Source organism: Sarcophilus harrisii, chromosome 3 (genome assembly GCF_902635505.1).
Source record: "Sarcophilus harrisii chromosome 3, mSarHar1.11, whole genome shotgun sequence".
Lineage (NCBI taxonomy): Eukaryota > Metazoa > Chordata > Mammalia > Dasyuromorphia > Dasyuridae > Sarcophilus > Sarcophilus harrisii.
Window position 1 is genome coordinate 87,478,322 of NC_045428.1, and position 18,545 is coordinate 87,496,866.

The window sequence follows — 18,545 nt, forward strand, 5'->3', positions numbered from 1 at the left end:
CACACCAAAACTTATACAGCATGTCTGCTATACGGGTTTTTTTTATTTCACTTATACTTAAAATGCTGATGAGAAGAAACTGATTGTTAACAATAGATGGGCAAAGCAAATAAAAATCACCCCTCTCAAAAGTTAGCATGCAAATTATGTGAAAGCAGTTAAGCCCTTGAAGTTGGATCTTGATGAATTTTTACTAACCCAATAGTCAATTTGCAGTTAACTTGGAGCTATATCAAAAAGTAATGAAAGAGAGACAAATTATTAACCACTGAATCATTTTAGAAGTTTGTTCAACATATCCTAAAGCAAAGTAGGTTTGATATTTAAAATGTATTATATTTTCCCCATTATTCCTGAATTTTTTTTGCAAGAAAATTTGTAATTTTATAACTTATTTTAATTACTTACTCTTTCTAACAGGACTTGGTTTATATATCTGTGTATATGTATATTGTATGTATGTGTGTGTGTATGTGTGTACACAAGCACCTAAAAGTATTTCTCTGAGTGGTACGTGTACCTTCTATCCTAGTTGATCACAAGAAAGGCAAAGATACTAATTCTTTAAAAACTAAGCATTCTCAAAACCTCCACACCTCCACAGACCTTTATACTTATTAACTCTGCCTTAAGTATGTCTATGATATTCTTTAAATTCCTAAATTATAACTTTATTGTAATGAAAAATAACTTACTGCCACACTGTAATCATAAACAATAAACTTCCACTAAACAGCAAAATTAATTGGTCTTGAATTATTTGGGGAAAAAATGACACACACAAAAAAGAAGTATTTTGTAAAAGATAAAAACAGTCAACTTAGAATGCAAGGTCTATAATATCAAAACATGCCAATTTGATCATTAAGATAGTGGTATTCAAATGGGACTTCAAGTAAGGCAATGAATACACCATAATATTCAAAATTCCACTACTAATGAGGTAAACTATAAAGCTAATGGCTTCAACATAAACTCATCAGATTGACCCAAGTCCTGCCATCTACATCATTAATTTATCACCGATTCAAATGTTAATGATAATCTTGATAAATAAAATTCAAAAAGATCACATTTCTTCATTAAAATAAGTAGATTCTGTTTAGAATATGTCCACGAACTATATAAAATAAGATTAAAAGGATGAATTACTATAATTCTCAAACAGAAAATTTACTGTAATTCTAAAACAGATAACTGCAGTTAACAAGCTTCTTGACTCTTGGTTCATAGTGAACCTAGTTGAGATATAGAGTTATAAGACACCTTTACCAAAATATGACAATAGAGAATCAATGGATGGATAATACTGACAAAGTGTGCATATATCTTAACAGCACTCACCAGCATGAATTCTTTCTTTGCAGAGTCATGAAAATAAAGTTGTTCCACATCTGCCTCTGAGGCAGCAAGCCATTGAAGGGCAAGCCTCAGTTGAGGATCCACAACACATGGAGCCATATCAATATTTACTATTGATAGTTTCTTCCCAATTTCCTCCAAACCTAATATTTAAAACCAAACAATCAAAAGGTGAAACACAACAACCAAACTCAAATCACTATATTTTCCAAATATTGATAAGAAAGTTCTATTTTCTAAGATTTAAAAAAAAATGATGGCAATCAATTTTTAATTGTACCACAAAAGTGCAAATCTCACAAATGATAACATTTCTTTTAAGCTAGCAGAAAATTTAACATTATACATGTCTTCTGCTACACATTTATAAACATATACTTTTGAAGTTTTAAATAGGTTATCTAGAACGCTATGAATGATATAATCAATGTTTAAAAACTACAATTCTAAGTCATATAAGTCAAAGAAAAAAATGTACCAACAAGTATCCTAATTTTTTAGAAAATGAATTTGAAATACATATACACATATGTATTATATATATGTATATATGAATTTTAAAAAACCACACTATCTGGTGTTTCAAATTGGCTTAAATCATAGATAAAACAAACTATTTTTATTCACAGAACACCTTGAATACACAGAACAATTATTTATACAATTAGTAAATAAATTAATTACATATTGAAGGAGGGAAGAGAAAATGCCCAGAAAATTAACATCCCAGAATAAAAACACTCAGCAATATGTTATCCAAGAATCTGAAAATACACATTTTAAATTGACTGAGTAAAAATTAAGTCCAAATTCTTCCACTAACTAGTTCTGTGACCTTGGAAAAATCATTTAATATGACCAGGCCAGTTACCTCATATGTAAAATGAAAAGATGTGGAGCTAGTTTGTTTCCACCTCTAAATGTTACAATGTTAAATACACAGTGATATATACACATACACATCATGAACACAGTCAGGATTTTAGTGCTACCTGGGACCTCAGAGATTATCTAGTCTTAATTTCATAAATGAGGAAAATGAAACTCTGATGGATTATGAATTGCCTAAAATTGAACCAAAAGAGTATTACTTAATGAGGAAGTAATAACCTAAATTTAGTCCTTAATTATTAAAAATTGATGGGTATGCAACAGCACTAGAGCTCAATATCTCTTGGTCTCCATTCTTGGATTTTTTTCCCCATTAAATCAGACTGAAGAACAAACAAATAAATAAATAAATAGGCAAAAATAACCAGGATCTAACTGATGTGACAGACTTCACTTGATTACAACAGTTACAAAGACGGGGAGAAAAGTATAAAAGAAATATAAAAACTATTACTGCTTTAATAAGACTTACTATTATACAATAAAATCTTAATTAACTAGAATATAATTCTAGAAAATTTCTGTCAAGTCTATATAAAAAGAGAAACAACCTCTCTCACCACATATATACAAACTACTTTAAAAGATTTAAGAAAAAATATTATACAACTTGGCTCAGAAAGAATAAATTATGGTTCAGAAAAAATAAATAAGAAACAATAAATTCTATATCTATTCTACTATACTATCAAAACTGTCATTTACAATGACCACAGACACACATTAAAAGACCTCAAAGAAAACCACGTTCATTGTATTATAATCTAAGACAAGAAACAGATTTTTAAATACTTCAACAATGATTCGACAAAAAGTTTTCTGATTAATCATCACTACTAAATTTCAACAAATTAAGATACTCAATTCCCTATACAGAGGAATTAGAGTAGAAGTCTGTGAAGGAGTATAACTATTCACATTTGTATTGCATTTCTTTCTCCAGTTACATAATACAATTATACAGTCCCTGTTATCCATGGTCACATAGCTAATAAGAATTATTGCCAGGATTCACACCCAGATCAAATTCTAGCAACTCCTCTGATGATAGGACTCTTTACCCAAGTCAATAACTCCCCAAAATTGTTTCTGTTTCTGCCAGTGTTGATATTCACTCAAATGTTTGATCCCTGGATTTCCTCACAACAGTGTATCTTTCTTAGTATACGGTTTTTTAGCTATGAAGTCTTAATGATACCTTTAAGATCAAATCTAACTCCCTGTATTAGGATATTCAGGTGACCCTGCTTGTGAGCCCTACTTCTGTAAACAGGTATAAAACAGCTTTTCTTGGACTTTGTTTCCTGTGAATTTCTGGTTGTGTCTGCTATTTTTCTTTCTATACAGTACTCTATGGAGTTTAACCCTTTTGATTAAATTTTCCAGACAAGTAGTTTTATTATTCCTTTATCACAGTAGGAATGAAGAAAAAAATATATATATATATATTTATATATGCTGACAGACATGAAAATGTAATTAACGCTTCAAAAAGTTATACTCCAAAACTATAACAAAAAATGGCTAATTTACCTGAAAAGATAGCACTCGTCCAAAAAAGTAGCATCAAGTATCTATAGAACATGGGTTATATAAGTAAAATAAATATTTGACTACTTTCTAAAATAAAAGTATGTGGAGCTATGGAGGAATTAAGTTAGGTAAACATTTTTGCTATCATTTATAAGCTGAAATTCTTAAGTTGGAAACAAAAGTCTTTTTGTTATATTTTTATCTTTTGATTAAAAATAAGAGACCAAGCTAACATTATGCCACAATTATAATAAAATATTATGCTTCTGTGGTAGATTTTTAGAATTTGGGGGAAACTTCCATAGTTTGAACAAAATGTTATGTGAACTATGATTACACTTAAAAGAAAAATAAATCTCATAATTATTTTAGGGTATATAATACTTTATTACTTTAGCAAGTACTTAACCAATTTCAGAAAGAACTTAAAATTACATATGTAATATTCAACCAAAACTATTTGATATGATACTGTGTGACTCACTTGTCATAAAGAATAGATGAACTCAAAAAATATCTTAAGAAATGTGAGATTAGTAGATGTGAAAGTATTCTATAAAATATTACGCGACATATAATGCTAAATATTTCTAGTTAAGATCCATTACCTTCTATAACATGTTTATGTTCTTCATCTTTATCATCTGTTCCATCACTGTATTTTGAAATAAAAAGGCAAATATTAATAAAACTTTAACCAGTAATATACAAAGTCAGTTCCAAAACACATGAATGTGAAAATGGTAAGGTACACAATGTTTAAAAAAAGAATCAAGAAACAATTAAAAGGAAGCTTTGCTTCTCACACCATTTCATGTTAAAATCTGCCAATGGATTCCAAAGGATAAGTAAGCAGTGACTTAGAAATCCTACCTTAATGTAAAAATATCCAAATAATTTTAGACATAGAATTCAAATACAAAAATAGTCTACAATAGTCTTAAATACAAGCTCTTAAAAGACAAGACTTGAGTTTCACTTAGGTGCTTAGTAATTCATGCCTTGAAGATTTATGCAGGCATTCAATACATAATAACATTAATATTTCTCTTTAAAGTTCATTTTTCTTATACTTGAGATCATCCCTACCAAATAAAACCCACATGAACTGAAGACAAAAATAAAAAAGACAAAGAAAAAGAAAAAGAAAACAGAAATTCTGTAGGAAGCAAGCTCTTCTTTGGGAAATAATAATTGATAGATTAAAAAGAGTAAGCAGAGCATGCAAAAAATTAACTTACTTTATAATTAGATGTCATTCACACTTGATATAGCCATACTTCACCAAATGTAAGTTCATTAGGCAGTATCATGCCAAGATTAGGAGAAAAGGATGTTGATATTTATGTGCATGGGTAACACACATTCATTTATAAGTATAATTTCATGCATTAGTGATGAAAAACTCATCTGTTTAAATTTCTGGACTAGACCAACCTGTCTGATGTTGGAAAGGATAAATTCTCCTCACACATATCTCCTTCTAAACCAAGACTGCTCCAGCTACTGCTGTTACCATTACTGCCAGAGAAGAAGAGAACAGAGCTGAACTAGAAAATGAACAGTAGATCTAAACAGATCCTGCCTTAATATTAAGGCATTCAGATTCTGTCCTTAATATACAATGAGAGGCAGAGGTAGCTAAGTGGCACTGTGGATGGAGCACTGGGCCTGGATTCAGCAAGACCTGGGTTCAAATTCTGTGTCAGACTACATGACCCTGAACAAGTCATTTAGTCTCTGTTTGCCATAGTTTCTCAACTAGAAAATGAGGATAATAAGAGCACTCACCTCAGAGTTGTGAGGATCAAAAGAAATAATATTTGTAAAGCACTCAGCAAAGTACCACACAGTAGATACTATATAAAGGTTTATTCCTTCCTCCATCCCAACCCTCCAATAATATTTTGCCACTGTCAAAACTGACTGGAGTGTCAAGGGTTTCCCCTTTACTTGACACTTTTCCAGTGAATACAAATGACACATAATAGAACAGCAAATGAAAGAACTTAAGTAACAGGTTCCATAGAGAACAAATACGCTTCAGACAAATTTGTAAAAAAAACAACAAAACATCTTCAATGTAAGGATGGTTTGGAAAAGGGGGGGCAGCTACTAAGGTAGTTTAAAGACTCCTTTATGATATATTGTGCTGTTTGTTTTTGATGCTGTTTATGTACTTTTATATAGACAGTACTGTAATTTATACAGTAAAAGTGCTGTAATTACAAAAGCAAACTTCAATTTCTGTTTTACATGTAAATTAAGGGGTAAATGGTGACAATAGCATTTTCAGAGTAAAAGAAGTCTGATAAAAATGAAATCACAAATGAATGGAGCTCATCTAATAAACAATTACTATAGTTTTCGGGTTGGCTAGTCTTTAATATGAAACAGATCATTTGTTACATCTACATGCCTGCTACCTAATAAAAAGTAAAAGAAAAAAATTTGCAGTGGCCATTTCTAAACAGTAAAATAATTGTATTCTAAAACTGCAGCAAAGCAACTTCAAACAAAATGGCAACTGCACTTAGAAATAAAATTAAATGGAATTCCTTACAGAAACTTAGAACATGCAACTTTAAAATTTGAGTAATTAAAATAATAATGTTAGTTTGCAATAAGCCGTTATAAAACATTACTCAATGTAAATGAGATTACAAAAGATATTACTTTAAATTACAAAAAATATTTCTAAATGTACTTTATTTCTAAAAACACAAATAGCTTACCGTGTCTACATATTTAAGTAAAGCTGCATGATTAATTCTATAATCTGCAATTATTCTAAACCTTTCAAATTAGCTTTCTTGTAATTTTTAAGCAATTCTATTAACTTTCATCTGTTAATTGGTACTATAAAGAAGTATATACTACCATCATTGTACAATAAAAAAAATTGTTCAATGCCAAGTATCATGGGAATACACCACACTTTTTCTCCCTAAGTCGAGCTTAAAGTTTCAAAAAGTTTCTTAAGAGTTGTCCCACACAAAGCTAACTATAACTTTTTACTTAATTAAAACCTTCATATTTTTCATGCTGGGTTACGCACCATATGTACTTGTATCAATGTTGTTTTTAACTTAATCTTTCCAATTTATTAGTTTCCATCCTAGATGTGTGTCATTCAAATTAAAAAAAAAACAAACTAGATAAGCTTCCAGTTCCATTCAAAGTACTAGTAAAAATGATGAATAAGAACCAATAATAAGAGGCTCTCTGGTACACCTCTGGAGATCTTCCATATTTTTCACTGATATCTATGAGCATCTTGTTCACACATCTACAAGTCTACATGTCAAAGGTGTTGCTCAAAGTAAGTTGCTGTGCTTTCTAAAGATGACTAATAAGCAATATTACAAGAAATAAAACCATATATGGAATGAATCCATTTTCTTATATGGCTTTAAGAAATAATAGTGGTTTTCACTGGTATAGTAAACTATGATCAGATACACCATTAGTATTCATTGGCTAAATTCAGTATCAATCAGACTTTTGGGGAATAAAGTGCTAAAATAAAGATCAATATTTAAAAATGCAACTCAACTTCACTAGGGTTTATTTTGGCTGTGACTGAGAAATAAGTGAATATAAAAGCATTTATTAAATGTTTATTATTTAAGGTCCACTCCGAGGCTTTGTCTTTGACAGGAGAGTCTTTGGCTCAGAAAATTTATTTTATGAGATGTCTCAGCAATGCTTCTTTCACTCCTGAATCCACTCTTCATTCCCTAGTGTTTTTCTACCTCTTCCACAGTACCTTCCCTTGCCCCCACTTATCTGAACAATAAATATTAAAAAAAAATAGTGAGTATAATTTTCTTATATAAGTTATATGTCTATATTACACAGTAATAGATTCTGAAATTTATGCTAACATCTGATGAAAAATAACAATTCTTAGAGGAGTTACAAAATGATAGTACAGAAAGTACACTACTAAGAATGACAAAGTGGCAAGAGTTTGGGCCCAGAGTTTATTGAATCCATCAGTTTCTCAGGCAAACATCAAGAAACAATAGCATTAAGAGAGAAATTTTGTGTTGTAAATGAAAACCTATAAACAGAAATACATGAATCTAAGAGGTATAATAATAAAAACAAATAATAACTATTATTTACTATTTTATTTACTATTATTTACTTATTTTTTACAATCTAGTGTCAAAAAGTATGTTTTAGTCAGTGTTTCATAGATTTTTAATCAGGAATATACTTTATGCAAGGTTATAAATGAAGAGAAGTAAAATTTTAAAATATTACATAAAATATTATGGGAGAAGTTAGGTATGATACAAGCACCCTCTGCTGTTCAAAATCATACTTGATTTTATAATGATTATAGTTTTGTAACTTGCCTAGTATAAAAATGAGTCATTTGTCATTTAATAACTGAATTAAATAAGAACTTTTTTAAAAAGTCCTTTTAAAAAAAGATTGGTTTGATACTTTATGTATTAATTTGCAAACTTTTTCAATTGAACTGCTTTATGAATCCTTTTTTTCCCCATTTTCTTCTTCCTTCCAGCTCTAACTCTTTGATCCCAAGAATCAGGGGTGTAGAGCGCTCATGCATATGTGCATGCGTACACACACATACATATACACAAGAAAATTAGATTATTTCGTCTAGACTTATGATTTCATCAATAGGGAATTCCCAGTTTGTTAACTCCCTCCACAAATGTAAATAAGCCACTCATCTACAAATTATTGTTTTAAAAGTAGGGCACTGCGTTGACCCAAATACCCAGCTAATATTTGTCAGAGGAAGGACTTGAATTCAAGTCTTCCTTCCTCCAAGGCAGGACCCTTTAGTCATTATGCCCTGCTAGATTTTTAAAGTCTATAAAGAGGCTTTTTAAAAGGTTAAAAATTATAAAAAGAATATAAATTTTTTAAACTCAAATTGTTGGTATGGTAGAATTTATAGTATTTGCAGTTAACATTTATTTACAATTTTATGTCTTTTAAAGTTACTCAAATACAAAATCTTTTCTTTATATGTTCTCTAAAATATCTTTTACCATAACGTTACCTAAATATGATAAACACATTCTGCATTATAAAACTTATTAAATGATGACAAATATTTCAATGCTGTTTTACTATTACATACTGCATATTTCAAATCTAATTTCTTTGATTTATATAAAAATTAAACATTTTATCCTATATTAACTGCTGAAATAGCACTTTTCACCTCATAGCACAAAAGTGATTAATGAGATTTTATTTTAATTATATAATTTTCTTGGTTATTACTAGTACTAGTACGACGACGACGACGACGACGACAACTACCTACTACTACACTTGATTTTCTGAAGAACCCTTTACTCCATACAGTGCATTTCCTCTATTTTCAAAGAACCCTTTACTCCATACAGTGCATTTCCTCTATTTTCAATAAATGTTTGTTACAAGAAATAATACCATATTTAAAATTTGGAAACATGTTTGTCATCTACAAGGTTAAGGTGTAAAGATTTTCTATAATGAGCCTACAAGGAAGTATGTAGGGCCAAATAAACTAGATAATTATATGCATATGCCAAATTTCAGTTACCTGTCACTGAGATGAAGAAAACTGCTGCTCTCGTCCTGATGGTCATCTTCGAAACTTAGATTAGACCAACTACTGTCATCACCAATACTCAGACTCATCTGCTGGCTACCAACAGAGTCAACTGACTGAAATCCTTCTTTTCCTATTGAACTAAACAGAAATTTGAATCAACATATCATTCATTCTATATTATATTTCTGCACCAATTCAATGAGAAAATGAATAGAAATGCATAAATGCAAATGACTTTGGAAAGAAATGTCAAGCTTATCTAACTTATTATACTATTTCTGATATTAGGTCAATTCATAATAACTTGAAGGATATCCTCCAAGTACCTCTAACTTTACCTTAAAAGCTTTCTCTATAATTCCTAAATTATCAAATTACTTTTAAAATTAATTTCTGCTTTCTACCAGCAATACTAAATAGGATTTCTCACCTATAAAAGGAGGGGGGAAGGAGGAAGATTTGTCAGACTAGATGATTTCTAGGATCTCTTTCCTCCATCTAATAATTCATAATTTCTGTTTTATACTTCCAAGGTTTCTTCAATTATAAAAGAGGAAGCTTTTCACTATTTTTCACTTGTATTACTTTTTCCAAGCTTTATGAAGAAATAGTAAATATATTTTAAGTTCCATATAAATGTATGCTATGAATAATATCAGAACAACTAATAATGTAAAATATCTTAAACAATGTCATGCTTTAAGAATTACTTCTCAATTCAAAGATTCCAAAATTTGATAATGAAGTCCATTTTCACATAATAGTTCCTCTGATTTCATGGCATTTTTTCATATTTCCTTACTAGCATCTGTCTTTTCTAAACGAAAGGATCATGTATATATTTTTTTAAAATCTATTTGTACATGAAAGTCCTTTCATCCTTTTGCTCATTTAATCTCCCTTCTCAAATTTTTTTCTGGTTCTGCTCTCTTTCTGGTTTCTTTTGTGTTAATGTATTAATTATTTTGTACAAGAGCAGAATACAACTTTTGTGTTTTGTTTTTTATACATTTCTCATAAATATCTTACATTGTGCTGACATTTTAGCTAAAATGCACAGAGGATTGGCGGTTTCAAAGTAGAATCAATAATGAGGGAGTTAGGCAGTATAGTGGATTGTGTTGACCTAGATTCAGGAAAACATGAATTCAAATTTGATTGAAGAAAATTATTAGCTATGTGATTCTGGGGCAATTCACATAATTTCAGTTTCCTCATCTATAAAATAAGAGATGTTATAACAATAGCACTGACTTCTTCCCTGGATTGCTGTGAGGATAAAATGAGATAATATTTGTAAAGCTCTCTGTAAACCTTATAGAACTATTTGAATAAGTTATTATTAACAATAATCATTATATAACTGATATTTTAAAATATGATTTAAATTTTCTCCCTCTAAATTACCTTGCCAACACTAAACTGAACATTCATAATTTTGTAACAATGTTCCTGAATATTTACATAAATCAGAGTTTCTCTCAAAAAATTAAAATTAATCTGTCAGATCAAGAGAGGGAAGAACAAGTAAAAAGCCCAGTTGCTATAAACTGTGCAATAAAACTACTTGTTATTTTTTAAAATTAGAACAGGAAGCTACTTTCTTTTCCCCAAAAAAACAGAACCCATAAAAGCCCCTGCTAATGTACAGGCATGGGATAAAGACAGAGGACTATGGGTAAAGAACACTATATATAGTGCCAATTTTTTAAAAATATTGGTTAATTTTGATAATTTATTTTTAATACTATTTTAAAGGACTACTCTTTGAAGGAAGAAATCAATTCAAAATGTACTAACTATAAAAACAAAAGATATCAACCAAAATTTATTTTGCAAAAATTATGCTTATACTTGTAAGCCCTTACAATCAGCTTCCCTTTTCTTTTGCTTTTTTTTTTCCATTGCTAGGGAGGATTTGTAAACAATTATTCTAAAAATGTGAAAGCCAAGACATAATAACTTGTCCATAAAACTGAAACAATTTACAATGAATACAAAACTATAAACTGAAACACAAGCATACCACAAAAGCTTACATTTGTCAAGTGTTTCTTCAGTTCTGATTTTTAAAGAAATTTTTCCATTAGAAAGGAATTAAAAGTAAGTCAAGAAACACTTATTCAGTACTTACTATGTGCTGGTTGTAGGAGCCCCAAAATGAAAACTGTCACAGTTCCTGCCCTCAAGGACCTTAGAATATATTAGTAGGTATGGCATGTATACAAATGATAAATATGTATTACATAAAATATGATAGGATCAAAGAAGAGCTCCAGAGAGTACTCTAAGAAAACATGGAAAATAATTTTCAGCTAAGGGATCAGGGATGGATTTGTGGCAAAATAGCAGCAAAATAGATCCCAGAAAATGAAACTGATTTTCTCAGGCAAAGACAAAAAGGGAATGTATTCTAGGCAATAAGGAATCTTGACATGCTATCTATCTCTAATGAGGGTGAGGGAAAGCATGAAGGTCAGGAAACACTTAGCAGTCTGATGTGACTAGAATATATATTAAGTAAAGGGAAGTAATATCAAATAAGGTTAAATCAGTAGGGAATTACCAGCATACTTTTAAGGTCAAGAAGAAAATTTTCTATTTTATTTTATAAATAGGATGCTTCCAAAGTTTTTTGAATAGGAGTGATTGTGTGAAGGATGTAACAGAAAAAGGACCGGTGGCAAAGAGACCAGATAATGAAACTATTACAATAGTCTAGTCTATTTTGATAAAAAAATCTCTTAATAAAAAAAAATCTTTTGATAAAAATCTTCTGTTTTCTACTATATGTGGCCTTAGAAATGTTATTGCTATTATTTCAAGCAGTAAAACAGTATCTATTACTTAAAACTGCCTCAGAACACATAATTGTTCCTTAAATCTTCTTAGAAAACTAAGTTTGATCTCTCTTTTGACTCAAATTGTTATACTGTAAATGCACATATATGTATGTATGTATCATATATATCTTATACTTTTTCTATGTATGTCAACTAAGACTCCAATAAAGTGCAATTTCCTTGAAGGCAAAGTCAGTGATATTTTTCACCTTCATATCCTCAGAACTGGACACAGTGCCTTATACATTACTTTTAAAAAAGATTTCCTGAATTGAACTGAAACTGTTAAATAGAAAGCAGGAAAAAAAAAAGTACTGCTGAATTGTAAAGTTCTAAGATGTCAGAGAGAGCATCTTAACTCAATCTTTTTATCTAACAAAATTATGGAAAATTGGAGTTGGAAGAGACCTGAGACACTATGTAGTCCAAGCTGATACAAACCAGAACAGGCATCCCCTTCTACAACATTCCCAAAAAAGACTGACCCAGGTTCTGCTTCAAGAACTAATTATATTGAGCAAGAACTCATCTTCCCAAAGCAATCCACTCCACTTTTCAGACAGTTCTAATTATTAGACACTCTCCCCCCCACCCCCATCTTTTATGAAGCAAAAATCTCTTATCTCCTAGGGCCTAGCATGAAGAGATCTTTCTTGGGAGTCATCTAATCTAATACTCTCATCTGAAGAAGAAAGACTCTAAGTGCTATTTCTGAAAATGAAGAAAACTTAAAAGCATCTCCAGTTTGGTTCCCAAGTTTTGGAGATCAAATTCCATTCTCCTCAATGCACTCCTCTAAGGGGAGGGCAGAATCCTCAGATGGCAAAGTAGATAGTGCCCATGACTCATTAGTATTAGTACTATGCTCTGCACATAGTAGGCACTTAATGTTTAATGTTTTTTTTTAAGTGTCCAATACTTGAACAGAGGAAACAAAGTTTTCATTTGATTTAAAAAAATGCATATGTATGTATATGGGTATATATGTGTATATGTATATATATTATATTTAAGATAAATATTATATATACACAAAATTTACCTGATGTTAACATTGTGACCAATGTTCATCATAGCTGAAGTCATTATTTCTGTGGTAAGGCTGTCAGCAAAGCTCACACCATCTTTTCCAATTCCACTATCAGCTGTCAGACTGGTATTACTTATTTCTCTTTCTGCTTTTTCAATAGCTGCGGCAACTATCTTTTCAGCCAGCACCACCTTCTGTTCAAGATCAATATGGATTTTGGGAACATCAAGGTGAAAAAGTCTGGACTTCTGACAGCCAGGTACACGTTTTGAATTAGGTACTGGCTGATTTCTAGCAGAGGACTCCTGTCCAAAAAAGTACTGTGATGATTTTCCCATGAAATTATGGTGTTCTTTCAAGTTACAATACCTACAAGCTGTACCAGAAAATGGTGACAACTTTTCAGCATAAGTAAATCTATCAGCTGATTTTCTGTTTTTAGAAACTTGAAGAACTGCAGATTCCAAACTTATTTCTAAAGTGTCATCAACTATTTTTCTGGCATATTGCTCTATAGCTTGAATAATGCTGTCTCCATATCCATATTCATTTAAGCTGCTTGTGCTGTGGTAAAGTTTTTGTTTTGGAGAAGAAAGTTGAAGAGATTTAGGAAAAGCTGATTCAACATAAGTTCCCATATCTTCCTCACATGCAGATTTTTTATAAAGGCAAGAATCTGTTAAAGATTTTGGCAAGCCAACTGTGGACATTTTTAACTTTCTTGTGACATCTCGTGTTATGCTGTAAGCAAGAGATTCTGAAAATTTTAACAACTCTGGACAATCGATTCTCTGTGTAAGTTTAGCCCTTTCATCAGCTTGGTTTTCACAAAGATGATCTATGTTTCTTTTGCCTTGTCCTTTTTTATCTATTTGATGCTTATCTTTATTCAAGAATTTTAATAGTTCATTCTTACTGTTCATCTGTGAGCTTCGTACAGGGAATATTTTTCTATTATATTTAAGCTGAATTTTCCTAGCTGCCTGTTGCAATCCCGATTTAATAGATCTATAAGCAAGTCGACTAGCATACTGATCCATTATTAACTCACTATTAGCACCTTCCCTTTTCAGAACTTGGATAATGTGACCAGCATATTCATCTGTCACACTTTCACAGCTGGGATACTTGGATGTCAGACCTGACATGAAGGAATTCTGAAATAAAGAATGGTTAAGTGGGTCAACTTCTCTTGGCCACTGTTCAGTCTGTATATTCCACTTCTCTTTTGAGTAACAGTCTCTCTCATCTCTTTTGAGACAAAGACTATCTACATGACAGTTATTCTTCTTTAGCCTCAGTAGTTTACAATGTTTTGATTTTACCATTTTCTTAGCTTCTCTGATGACATTCCCAGCCACATCACCTGCATAGTCCTGTAAACACTGTAAAGTCTCATCTTTATTTACAAGTGCAGCATATCCAGATGTTTGAGACTGAACATTTAAATGAGATTTTATACTAGGTTCTTGGAAGCTTTTATCATGTAAATAGGAAGCAGCCATGTCAGTTGCCAAAGAAATTATATGTGTTGCTAAATTATTTGCATATTGGGCTGTTTTTTCTGAACACTCTGATTTCATATGCATTTCTGGATATTCTTCATCTTCACTGCTTTCAACTTCTTCTGAAAGAGACCTCATGAGTTTCAACATAAACTCTTCTTTTTCTATGGTATTTTGCTCATTTTCAGATAAACCATTAAGAGATGGATTTCGAGGTGTAGAAGGTGGCGTAGCAGGTGCAAATTCTTTTGCTAATTCTCCTTTGAGTTTTTTAGTTAATTTCCTTAGGTTCTGCTCTGAACTAATCTGGAGTGGTACTAGAGGAGTTGGTGGAGGGGTATGAGGTATTATATTCCCATCTCTGATTTTTTGTTTATCTTCCACCTGCGAAATGTCTTCACCAGAAAGCACTGTAGGAGAGAAAGTGTGAGCAGGAGAAAACCAGATTTCTTGTCCAAAAGGTAGAGAACCAAGCACAGTTTTACTTAGGTCATGTTTTTTCAATGATTTGTCAAAAGACTTTATTGAAGAATCCATTGCCTCAGTGAGTTCCTCTGTATTCTGTCCTTGGAATGTTATATCTGGACAAGGTGGTATTGTAGCTGAAGAAATCTTGGGAGCCACGGATTCCTTATATTCTGGAACATAATCCTTTACTAATAAGGGCATATCCTGAGTAGACTGATATGGACCATCTTGAAAGTTGGTAACCTCATTCAGGGTCAACTGTGACTCCTCTTTAACAGCAGGCAAAAATTGTTTCTCTGTTGTTTCATGTTTCTTTACTAAACTAGGTACATCTTTTCTAAAGCTGTTTACACATGTTGGCATACCAGTACTATGTGCCAAATTCTTGTTGTTTGATGCTACCAATGTGCTTTCATCTATGGAGTATTTTATAATATATTTAGATAGATGATCAGCAAAATAGTTTTTAGAGCTACTTTCACCATGCTGTAGAGATGTTCCATCATGTGTTAAAAGGATTTTTTCTTCTGCTTTACCTTTCTTTAAATAATCTGACAATTCTCCAACTCCTTTGGTAACTTTAGAGGTGGCAATTGCTTCATAAGTTTCAGTTACTATCATATCTACCATTGTTCCAGAGAAACTATTGATAGCTGATAGATCACAAGCTAATTCTGAACAATCATTAATTCCAATGCTATTTGTTAATTTAAGATCATTCTGATTATATGAAAACTCATGGTTATTTTCATTACTTGCATTATGTTTTGAAGACAGATAAATATTTCTAAGACAAGCTACTTCCTCTTCTTTATTTTTTGTCATAAAGGATGTTTGGGTAGAATCATTATTCATCTTATGACTATTATCTGATGGCAGATGAGAACTTAGCTGATATGTATTAGATGAAGTGTAATATCTGCCAAGAGCACTTCCTGCCAAGGGCACTGGTATAGAAGTTACAATACCAGAAGTACAAAACAAAGCCTGTTGTACTGTGTATTCTTTTGTGTAGTCTTGTACTGGATTCAATGCTCTCAGCATTTGATCATGACAAGTAGGAAAAGAAGCCGAGGTTTGTGTTGACTGCAACACACTTTCTGCACTGACACACTTGATGTTATCCATAGAGACACTAATTGCTGCTTTTGTGGTAAAAGTCACATCAACTTGTGATAATTCAATGAATGCTTCCTGTATGACAGATTCAGACAAATCCTTTGCATATGACCTTACTACTTTGTCTTCATAATCAAAAGGACTGTTGTGTGTCCCTGTGGGTGTTGATGGATGGGAAAACTGGCATACTTCCATAAGACCTTCAAAAATAAGTTCTTCAGCAAGGTCTGCAGCAAACCTGGCAGCAGTGTTAGTAAATATCTGCTTTTTGACAAAATGTAAATCTCGTAAAGCACTGGTTAGAGCATCACCAACCAGAAAGCTGGCCAAACCACTGATGGCACGCTCCTTCAGCGAAAATGCTCTCCGCCTTCCAATTTCATTAAACGCCATGTCAAAGACTGAAGATGTCAATTTCATTGCTAAGCTACAAAGAGCATTGGTACATGAAGAGACTCCCTTCTGTAAGTCTTTAAAAGCATAGCCAAAACTTTTTTCCACAAGGTCAGCAGCAAATTTCTGAATATTCTGCTTAATCATTAAAGATTTGTATTTTGATCTTACTTTCCAATCAAGTTCCCTGGGTTTAAGATCTAGAGTGGATACAATACTATCAATGCAAGATAGATTTTCAGTGTATTTGGGGACAAACTGAGAATGAAAAACCGAGCCAAGTATTTCACATGATACATTGTTTGCATAATCAGAGTAAGCATGATAATAAATATTATCATGATTTTCATTAAACTTTTCTCCATTGACATCAATGTGGCAGTAGCACTCGGTAGTAGAACAGCTCCCCAGAGGACTGAAAGCTGAAGATCGAATGGGACTAAACAGACCACTGTCCTCTCCTGATGTCTTCACTGGACGAGGGGAGTCTGGGACATCATACAAATTACTGTAGGGAGATTCTGGTTTACGAGGAGTTGGTTTTCTTACATTAGCTGGGAGAGTGGGACGATCAAACTTGAATTTCTGAGGATTCATGGTAGTGGTAATGGAACAAGACTTCCCATGTTTGTGAACTCTTTTTTTGGATGGATTTCCTACAACAGGTTCCCATTTCAGTTGACAAGAAGCATCTGAAGCTTGTTCTAGCTCATCAAACTGATCAAAACTGTCAAAAAATTCACCTATTTCAGAATCTGAGTCTTCTATACCATCTTTCCCTACAGGAATCTTTGGCAACTCAAGTTTTGCTTTTAAGCTTTTTTGATACCCTTCTTCATCTAAGAAAATAACAGGGCTTGGGCTTGAACATTCTGATTCAGATGAATCAGCTGGAGAAGATGAAAATAGCGTTTTTTGTAATGTAACATTTATATCTGAAGGATGACATGACTTATACAAACTCCTTTGAGTCCAAGGTTCAGAAATAGAAGTTGTGACTGAATTTTTCACATTGGAAGGTTGCTCCTTAAATCCCAAAACATTAATTAGGGAAGATGAAGAAGACTTGGCCACTGACTTCTGTCTCATAGAGGTAATCAGGAACTCTGAATCACTGGCTTCTAAGCAGTGAGCAGGGATAGTCTGTGAAGCAGCATCACATTGGCTCTGCAATGTAGCAAAGCTTATTCCTAAAGCAAAAATAAAAGTATTCTTCAACAAAAAAATTAATTTTTCTTATACTACCTGCAACAAAATGTATGTGTGTGTGTGTGTGTGTGTGTATATGATGAAAGGAGAAAGGATGGAAGGAAGGGGGGGAGGAGCAAAGGGAGGGAGGGGAGAAGGGAGTGTGTGTGTATAAGTTACAAAGTCTTCTGTAACTTATACACTGTTAAACCAAAGTTTTCACCTTAAGTCATATGATATCTCTGTTCAATATTCTACAATTCCTAAGTTGGAAGACTACTGGTTTTCCATTTGATGAGCAAAATCAGGGATGTAGTGGAGACAGCTCATATCAGCTCAAGAAAGGTGATTGTTAAGTTTCTCATGTGAATATTTACACCTCAAAAATCAGCAAATGCTACAAATTAGGGTTTGATTGTTTTGCTGACTGTTCAGATTTAAGTGATAAAGAAAATTTAAATGTTTTATGCATTCATTCCTCCTCCCCAGAAAGCTGGTTGTTATACATTTGTTGATAAACCATAGACTACATGGATTTTACAACAAAATTAAAATTTTAAAACTTGTGACATCACAAATTATGAGCTCCACTAAGGAGTTGCAAATTTAGGAAAATACTTTTC

General features: G+C 32.0%; 1 protein-coding gene across 4 annotated transcripts in view; it reads right to left on the bottom strand.

The window, feature by feature from the left end:
* The window catches only part of AKAP11 (A-kinase anchoring protein 11), a 71,220-nt gene that overhangs the window by 5,449 nt on the left and 47,226 nt on the right, over nucleotides 1–18,545 (bottom strand). For 3 of the 4 annotated variants that reach the window (XM_031958427.1, XM_031958426.1, XM_031958428.1), the window contains 5 exons: nucleotides 13,262–17,924; nucleotides 9,365–9,514; nucleotides 5,224–5,307; nucleotides 4,395–4,441; nucleotides 1,345–1,505 (listed from right to left, as the gene is read on the bottom strand). In XM_031958427.1, coding sequence (XP_031814287.1) covers nucleotides 1,345–1,505; nucleotides 4,395–4,441; nucleotides 5,224–5,307; nucleotides 9,365–9,514; nucleotides 13,262–17,924 — 5,105 coding nt within the window. The remainder of the gene's footprint in view (nucleotides 1–1,344; nucleotides 1,506–4,394; nucleotides 4,442–5,223; nucleotides 5,308–9,364; nucleotides 9,515–13,261; nucleotides 17,925–18,545) is intronic. The other variant, XM_031958429.1, reaches the window with a different exon arrangement.